At 53.9% G+C, this 9,188-nt stretch overlaps 1 protein-coding gene across 3 annotated transcripts in view; it reads left to right on the forward strand.

Moving 5' to 3' along the window:
* The window catches only part of LTBP4 (latent transforming growth factor beta binding protein 4), a 29,547-nt gene extending 23,999 nt beyond the window's left edge, over positions 1 to 5,548 (forward strand). For all 3 annotated transcript variants that reach the window (XM_055552371.1, XM_055552368.1, XM_055552369.1), the window contains 7 exons: positions 279 to 350; positions 625 to 753; positions 963 to 1,109; positions 2,087 to 2,239; positions 3,191 to 3,571; positions 3,967 to 4,119; positions 5,142 to 5,548. In XM_055552371.1, coding sequence (XP_055408346.1) covers positions 279 to 350; positions 625 to 753; positions 963 to 1,109; positions 2,087 to 2,239; positions 3,191 to 3,571; positions 3,967 to 4,119; positions 5,142 to 5,296 — 1,190 coding nt within the window. In that variant the 3' untranslated portion in view covers positions 5,297 to 5,548. The remainder of the gene's footprint in view (positions 1 to 278; positions 351 to 624; positions 754 to 962; positions 1,110 to 2,086; positions 2,240 to 3,190; positions 3,572 to 3,966; positions 4,120 to 5,141) is intronic.
* The last annotated feature ends 3,640 nt before the right edge of the window (positions 5,549 to 9,188 follow it).

The raw sequence follows: 9,188 nt of genomic DNA on the forward strand, positions 1-9,188 counted from the left end.
GGGTTTGGGTAGAAATAGGTGGACATGGGACTGGGCTGGGACAAGGGAACACACTTGGACAAGGGGCAGAGGTGCCGGTATTGCATGGGCAAGGGTAACTTGCCAGCCAGGTGGGCATCAGGCTGAGAGGTGGAGACAAATAGGCACAGGGGCTGAAGTCTTGGGCAGTGAAGGGCAGGCATGGGGCAAGAGTAAGCACTGAGGCAAGTGGGCACAAGCAGGCCCAAGGCAGGGGCTAGGGCCAGGGTGTGGGGGCTCAGCCTTGTCTCTGTGTGCAGCTGAGTACCAGTCATTGTGCCCCCATGGCCGGGGCTACCTGGCGCCCAGCGGAGATCTGAGTCTCAGGAGAGGTAAGGCCCACCCACCCTCAGCCTCCAGCCCAGCTCTGTCTCACCCTGTGTCTGTTTTCTTCATCTCTATCTCTCATCCTGTTTCTCTGTCTTTCCCCTTCCCACCCCTACCTTCTGACCCTCTGTCTCTGGGTCTTTGTCACCATCTCTTCCTCCTTCTCTTTCCTGATCCTGCCCTGCAGCCACACACTCCCCTCCCCTGATCCAGCCCATCCCACAACCTGGCCCTCCCCATCTCTGGTGAGGCGCGTGCCTCTGATCATCTTTCCCGCAGACTTGGACGAGTGCCAGCTCTTCCGAGATCAGGTGTGCAAGAGCGGCGTGTGCGTGAACACAGCCCCGGGCTACTCGTGTTACTGCAGCAACGGCTACTACTATCACGCCCAGCGACTGGAGTGCATCGGTAAGAGTCCCCCACCTCCACCATCACCCCACCCTCGCCTGGGACTCTTTCCAACCCTTGGTCACGCCAGCGCCTCTCTGGAATGTGACCACCACCAGCAGGAAGTCGTTCCTGAAGTCTAGACTCCATTTATCAGATTGTCAATGCACTGGGGAAAGGGCAAAAGGGGAGGAGGCTACTTCTTAATCACTCCCTCCATGCCTCCCTAGATAATGACGAGTGCGCGGACGAGGAGCCAGCTTGTGAGGGCGGCCGCTGCGTCAACACTATCGGCTCTTATCACTGCACGTGCGAGCCCCCACTTGTGCTGGACGGCTCGCGGCGCCGCTGCGTCTCTAACGAGAGCCAGAGCCTTGGTGAAGTCTTCCCCCGCCCCGCCCCGTCGATTATCACGCCCCAGTCCCGCCCACGCCGTCCAGCCCCTTTTAACCTCAGCTCAGCCTCAGGCCTACACCCAAGCCACGCCCCTCGCGCGTGGCTCGGTCACGCCTCTTAACGCTCCATTTAGCCTCTGGTCTTGGCTTTTGGCTCTCAGAACTGGAGGCCAGCTGGCGTGGTTAAAGACTAAGGTTTAAGAGGAACCTCCCTGCCACTTGCTGGTCCCGTGTACACGAGCACGTTTGCTTATTCCCTCTTGGACCCCCACAGCTTGTTTTCAGCATATTGGGTAGATTGGCAGTAGCCCCTATCTTAGAGGGTGGTTCTAAAGAATTCTGTTTTCAAGAACAGAAGGAGGACCTGGTTTCACTAAGTGCTAAAAGCATGCTTTCTGTTATTTCCCTGTGTGTCTCTCTTTGCACCTCTCTCTGAGTGCCTGTCTTTAGGCTTTTCTCTAAATTTCTGACCCTCTCTGCATCTGTCTTTGCTTTTACGTCTTTCTCTCTGCACCTTTGCTTTCCTGTGTTTCACTGAATCTCTGACTCTTTTGATATGTTTGTCTTTATTTCTTTGGGTCCTTTCTTTTTGCCCATTGACCCAAACTCTCTTGCTTACTGTTCCTACAACATCCTCCCACACTCTATCTAAGACGTCATTCAAACAACAATGCTCAGAGAGGAAAAGCAACTGCCCTGGGGTCACAGAGCCTTCCAGAGGCCAGGCTTGGATAGATTCCTCCTCTCCAGACCCTATCTCCCTCCTATTTGATAATTTCGTGCCAGGCCAAGCCCTGTACTCACCTGGAGCTACTTCAGAGGACTTCCCGAAGCCACATCACAGCTGATGTGAAGGGCTGAATGATAGGGAGGGGCTGGCTGGGCTGAAGGAGATTGAGCAATTTGGGAGGACTTGAGTGTCTTCTTCCTGCCTTGATGCATGCTGTCTCTGCCCTCAGATGACAATCTGGGAGTGTGCTGGCAGGAAGTGGGGGCTGACCTCGTGTGCAGTCGCCCTCGGCTGGATCGCCAGGCCACCTACACAGAATGCTGCTGCCTCTATGGTGAGGCCTGGGGCATGGACTGTGCCCTCTGCCCCGCACAGGACTCAGGTACTGCCACCTGCCTGGGCCACACTCAGAGACTCTGCCCCTCAGGCTCCAAATCCAGTCCTCAAACTCCCAGTCTTAGACCCCAAGATCCCCCCAAACTCAGCCCCTCAGACCCCTATGTCCCAGCCCATTCCTAAATCTTGGTTTCTTAGGCCCCAAGTCACAACCCAAAGACCTCCAAGCCTCAATCACAGAAAACCCAAGGCCTGACTTAGCAGGTGTCATAGTTCCAGTCCCATAGGGCCCTGAGGTCTGGGCTCTCAGACTCTCAACCCCTGGTCTCTGGTACCCCAAAACAGCCCATGAGACTCCTCCCCCAAAGCCTGGACCTTTAGAAGTCAAATGCCAGTTGCTCAGATCCTGCCATCCTGGCTCCCAGACTCTGGTCATAGCTCACAAACCTCCAAGTTCCACTGGCTTGGATATTCACATCCAAGTGCCTAAAAGGCCAGCCCACAGCAACAGAGATCCCCCTTGCCTTGTCTCTTAAAAGCCCAGAGTCCCCTATTTCTCAGCCCTTGGGAAACCAGTGCCAGCCCCAGGTCCTTGGTCCTCTGACTTCCAGGTCCCATGGCTCAGATCCACTCCCATGCATCCTGACCCCTCAGGTCCCTGATACTTCCCAGTCCTAAAACACCTCCATCCCACCTTCATAGGCCCCTAGCGCCAGATCTCATGGGTCCACAAATTCCATCACTTGGATCCTGACTTCTAGCTGTAGTCCTCAGTACTCCTACCTCAGTGCCTTGGAATCCCGGTCTCAGTTCTCAGACCTGGCTCCAGAACCCCTGATCCCAACCCTGAAACCCCAACCCGCTCCTTTGACACCCTCTAATGCCTCAGCCCAAGCCCCTCCCACTCTCTCCTCCAGGCTCCTCTTCCCTGAGGGGGGACATAAATAGCCGGTGTCGGGGAAGCCGAGCTGATTGTTAGGCTTGGTCCTATTTGCAGATGACTTTGAGGCCCTGTGCAACGTGCTGCGCCCCCCTGCATATGGACCCCCACGGCCAGGTGGCTTTGGACTCCCCTACGAGTATGGCCCAGACCTAGGTCCACCTTACCAGGGCCTTCCCTATGGGCCTGAGTTGTACCCACCACCCGTCCTACCGTATGACCCCTACCCACCGCCACCTGGGCCCTTCGCCCGACGGGAGGCCCCCTACGGGACGCCACCCTTCGACATGCCGGATTTTGAGGACGATGGTGGCCCCTACGGTGAATCCGAGGCTCCTGCTCCATCCGGCCCAGGCACCCGCTGGCGCTACCGGTCCCGTGACACCCGTGGCTCCTTCCCAGAGCCCGAGGAGTCGCCAGAAGGTGGAAGCTATGCTGGTCAGTACTGAGGCCTGAGTGATGAGCGCTAAGATGAGGACCAAGTTGTACAGAGATGGCGCTAGGAGAAGGGAAGGCGGGAGGGACGGGGAGAGACAGAGATAGAAACAAAGAGAAGTCGGGGGGAGACAGACTCAGAGAGACAGGAAAACAGAGATATTGTTGGAGAGAGCGACGGAGAGCAGAGATGAAGAGGAACACAGCCATCTCGGTAGATGAACCGAGAAAACGATGAGGACAGAGGGAAAAACCTAGAGGGAACAGAGCAACGCAGTAAACATCCTGGCCCCACAGCGCCGCCCACAGCCCTGGAGCGGGATGGACAATTTAGAAGGGGACCCAGGGAATCAGGACAGGGCCCCACTCGAACCCCGGAATCCCCACACTCTCCGCAGGCGCCCAGGCTGGGCGCTACGAGGGACTGGAGGCGGAGGAGTGCGGGATCCTGGATGGCTGCGCCCACGGCCGCTGCGTGCGCGTCCCCGAGGGCTTCACCTGCGACTGCTTTGACGGCTACCGCCTGGACATGACTCGCATGTCCTGTGTTGGTGAGGGGTTGGAGATAGGGTGGAAAACCTTTACTAGCGGTGGGTAATCAGGGTCGTCAGGAAGACCGGCCAAACGGCTAGGCAGGGGAACAGAAAAAAATTCTTGCTCAGGGATGGGGCATGCCTTCAGGAGAGGTCAGGTTGTGAGGAAAGCCAGGTTGTGACCACAGCACCAGGGCTGGGCTTGAAGCTGGATGGAGAGAATAGAATCCTGCAGACGTGATTGCTAAGGACTCCCAGAGCTATTTTGAGCGATTTGCTTGACTTCTTTGAAGAACCTTCAGTCTTCCCATCTGTAAAATGGGAATATGCATCATGTCTGCCTAGTTTAGACAGCAGGAAAGCGGAGTGGTTACAAGCCAGGACTCTGGGGCAGTTGGATAGACCTCAGGCTCTGTCCACCAGTGTGATATGTGATCTTGGACAGGTCACTGTCCCTTGCTCAGTTTTTCTCATCTGAAAAATGAGCATATCTTACAGAACCCATTTCACAGAGCCGAGAACATCGATTTGCAATGACCGTGAGGCCTTTGTGTAAACCAAAGCTCAGCGAAGAGAACTGACTTCCCGAAAGACTCAGAACTAAGAAACAGCAGAGGGCTGGGAACTCAGTCTTTGCCAGCTGGTCTGAGAACTTCCTGGACTTTTTGTGTGACATTGGGCGAGGGGCTTCCCCATGCTGAGGCTCAGTTTGCCCAGTACCTACCTCATAGAGTTATTAGGAGGATGGTTAATACAGGCAATATGCTCAAAACAATGTCTGGCACAACAAGCATTTGTGGTTGTTGATACCATCATCAGTATTGTTTTCCTAACAAAACCCCAGTGTCCTAGGGGGCTACTATACCCATCTCACAGAACACAAAGCTGAAGCGCAGAGAGGTTAAGTCACCTGTCCAGCTCACACAGCCAACAGTCTCCACTCCGACAGGAGACTCAGCATCCACAATCCTCAGGGGCCAGGGAGGCGGGCACCTGGGTCCCCAGCCCTGAATAGCACTCCTGGTATCCCCTCTCCCCAGACATCAACGAGTGTGACGAGGCCGAGGCGGCCGCCCCACTCTGTGTCAACGCGCGCTGCGTCAACACCGATGGCTCGTTCCGCTGTATCTGCCGCCCAGGATTCGCACCCTCACACGAGCCGCATCACTGCACACCCGCCAGACCCCGGGCCTGAGGCCCCAACAGCCCTGGGCCTCCCACTCCGCGCCTGCGCACGCGGGGTCCCTGCTGCGCAACCCTGCCACCCACCCACTTGCGCGCATGCGCACAGCGATGCCGGACCCGGCGGAGAGGAGGGTCAGTGGGACAGATGAACAGAAGGAGCAGCCTTCCTACCGACGCCGCGGGCCCAGGCTTAGCCCACGGTCCCCTTCACATTCCTGCTCCTTTTTATAAAAATGTTCAATTAAAAAACACCTATTTTGTACCTTCCGCCTCTGTCTGCCTGATGTTTCTCAAAGTTTGGCTCCAGAATTTGTTCTTTGAGGCACTAAATTACATCCTCTCCCCATTCCTGCACCTCCGTCGCTTGCTCTATCTCTGCCTCCTTTGGTCCCTGTTTTTCTCCTGTGTCTGTTTCTTTGTTTCTGTCTTCTGGCTTTTGTCTTTCTGCTTCTTTTCTCTGCCTAATTCTCCGTTTTTCTGTGTCTTTCTCTTTCCCTCTCTGTTTCATTCTCTCTCTAATCTCGAGGTATTACCTCTGGATTTTTAATACTCCTGCCCTTCCCGATAAATCCTGTCCATAGCCTCAATTTCCCCCTGCCGTAGGCCTCAAGAAGGGGTAGGATAGGGTAGGCTAACCCCTGATCAGAGTGCTCCCTCCTTACTCAGCTAGAGGGAACCCCAGATTTCCTTTACTTCCCAAAGGAGTTTCAAGCTTCTCTGGTGCAAGTGGGCCATGGGGAGGAGGTGGGAGCAGGAGTCTCTGGAGGGGGACGTCCAGACCGGGCCTCCAGCTGGAATTTGGCTGTGGTAGGCAGGGAGTGGCACTCTTGGTGGGTGGCCTGTGCAAGGACATGTGGAAGCCGGGATGAACTCTGTGTGTGGTGGTAAAGAGTCTAACTTGTACCCCTCCTCCCCGTTGGTCCCTGCCCGCTTCCTGGCCATGTAAGGAATCCACAGTACTTCTCTCTGAAAGAATAAAAAATGGTCTGAACGGGAGTAAGCTCAGCGGACTGGGGACAGTTGGGAGTGGGGGAGCTCTTTGACACTGAAAAAAAAATATGAAAGATTGTATCTGGACTTCCCTGGTGGTACAGTGAATAAGAATTCCCCTGCCAGTGCAGGAGACACAGGTTCAGTCCCTGGTCCAGGAAGATACCACATGCCACAGAGCAATAGAAACCCTGTGCCACAACTACTGAGCCCGTGCTCTAGAGCCTGAGAGTTGCAACTACTGAGCCTCCGCACATCCTAGAGTCCACGCTTTGCACCGAGAAGCATCCCAGTGAGAACCCCATGCACAAATGCACCACAGCTCGAGAAAGCCCATGAAGCTATGGAGGCCCAGCACAATCAAAATAAATACACAGATTCAAACCTGAGTCATTCTTCACCCCCCTGTTAGTGTGAGGGTCTTGAACTCAAACGCTTCAGGGACCAGGTGACATGGAAGCTGGTGCAGGATAATAAAGTCAAAGTACAAGGATATGAACACACAACCAGGGACACTCTGCTTAAGGGTTGGATGGAACAGAGAGGGAAATCTCCCCATTAAAAAAAATTTTTTTGGCCATGCTTTGCAGCTTGCCAGAGCTTAGTTTCCTGACCAAGGATTGAATTTGGGCCCTCAGTAGTGAAAGCAGAGAGTTCTGACCACTGGACCACCAAGGAATTCCCTCCTTATTTTAGACAAAAATATTGGTTATAACCACTCTGTGGATCTGCTCCATGAGAGACCAATTTCAATCTTTCAGTTTCAGCTCAAGTTGTGTAAATGGGGAACAGGGGCCCCTTCTTGACCTGACCCCTCATGAGCTTCAGGAAGGGTCGCTTTCTCCCTGGTGCCACATAGAGGGTCACACAGATAGCGCCTGATCTACAGGGGTGCTGGCGGCAGTTGCGTGAGCCATCTGTCAAGTGCTTACAACTGCACCCTGCACCTGGCAAGTGCTCAGTGACTGTTACCATAACCCTGATCAGATGGCGAGGGCAGGTGGCCAGAGCTCGTTCTTCACTCAGTCTCCCTCCCTGAGGCCAGACTCTCTCCCCCTCCCGTGGGGCAGTGAGAAAGCTAGCACAGGGACCTTAGCTGTGAGGGGCTCAAAGGTCCAACAAAGCCAATGATGGTTGCACAATTTTGCACTGAAACCCACTGAACTGTACACTTTATTTCTTTTATAATTTTATTTCTTTTTGGCTGTGCTGAGTCTTCACTACTGTGAGGGCTTTTTTCCTAGTGGCTGCGAGTGGAGGCTACTCTTCCTTGCAGTGTGCGGGCTTCTCACTGCAGCAGCTTTTCTTGTTGCCAAGCACAGGCCCTAGGCAAGAGGGCTTCAGGGCCTCAGTAGCTGTGGCATGTGCGCTCAGTAGTTGTGGCGCGTGGGCTTAGTTGCTCGGAGGCATGTGGGATCTTCCCAGACCAGGGATTGAACCTGTGTCTCCTGCACTGGCGCACAGATTCTTTACCACTGAGCCCCCAGGGAAGCCCTGAATTGTACCCTTTAAATGGATGAGTTGCATGGTACGCAGTTCAATAAAGCAGTTAAAAAGAAAACTCCACAGAGGGAGTCAAGAAGTGACTTGTCAGTTGACACAGGGAACCTAGCCCAGACATTGACTTGTCATTCATTCATTCAACAAATATGTTCTATATAATACCTACTTTGTAAAAAGCAAGTGTTGAGAACATGAACTTTAGCCCAGCCGTTGGTTCCTTGGAGAAGACGTCTGAGCTAAGACCTGAACAATATGGGGAAATGAGCCAGACGAAGCAATGCAGGAGGGTGTTCCAGATGGAGCAAACAGCTTCTGCAAAGGCTACAGGTCAGGAAGGCAATATCTTTTAAATGTCCTCTCCTTTCTTTTAAAAAAATTTATTTAAAATATTTATTTATTGGCTGTGTTGGGTCTTCATTGCTGCTCGCAGGCCTTCTTTAGTTGCAGTGAGAGTGGGCTTCTCACTGCGGTGGCTTCTCTTGTTTCGGAGCACAGGCTCTAGGCCCGTGGGCTTCAGTAGCTGTGGCCCATGGGCTTAGTTGCCCTGAGGCCTGTGGGATCTTCCTGAACCAGAGATCAAACCAGTGTCCCCTGCATTGCAAAGCAGATTCTTAACCACTGGATCACCAGAGAAGTCCCTCCCCTTTCTTTTGCATGTCACTCCTTGTGTTGGACAGTGCTGCTTTGAACAATGCTGGTGACACTTTCAGTGCCCAAGCAATCCCTGGTCTCTGCCTTCACTGAGCTCCTGTCAGAGACAAAGACAATGCATCATCAGACATGATCATTTGTACTGGGATGGGAGAGTCACAGGAGAGGGGTCAGGGCTGGGATAAGGAAGATTAGAGGCTGTAGGTTCCCAGGGGAGGAGGCACCTGACCTAGTCTGAGAGGACATCAGGGAAGGCTTCCTGGAGGAAGAGATAGAGTTCTGAACAGTCTCTGTTCAAAGATCCCTTTGAGAATCTGTTGAATGCTCTGGACATTCACAGAAGAAAAAACACACAAACGCTGTGGGCAATTCCCAAATACTATCATTCCTTCAAGCGCCTGTGCCTAGGCAGCCCATAATTATCCGATGACCCCCCACCCCTGCCACGACCGCCTTGCTATCTAAATGTCCCAAGAACAGGGCCGGGGGTGGCCAACAGTGCTGGAAAACTTTGGGATGAAATTTCAGCATCCTGGGTGTGGGGTGGGGTTTTGAGAGACCCAAATATCCCTCTCATCCACCGCCGAGACGAGAGGGTGTGCCGAACATCTATTTTTTTTCCCGCCTACATCCTCCACACTAACCTTTAGCTCTGGCGCTGGGGGGCCCTTGGCACGTGCAGAGACCAGCGCATTCTCCTCCGGAACGTGCAGAGGGATACAATCCAGGCTGTCCCCTCTCTCGCCAGACAAGCGCCG

The sequence above is a fragment of the Bubalus kerabau genome, chromosome 17, assembly GCF_029407905.1.
Source record: "Bubalus kerabau isolate K-KA32 ecotype Philippines breed swamp buffalo chromosome 17, PCC_UOA_SB_1v2, whole genome shotgun sequence".
Classification (NCBI taxonomy): Eukaryota; Metazoa; Chordata; class Mammalia; order Artiodactyla; family Bovidae; genus Bubalus; species Bubalus kerabau.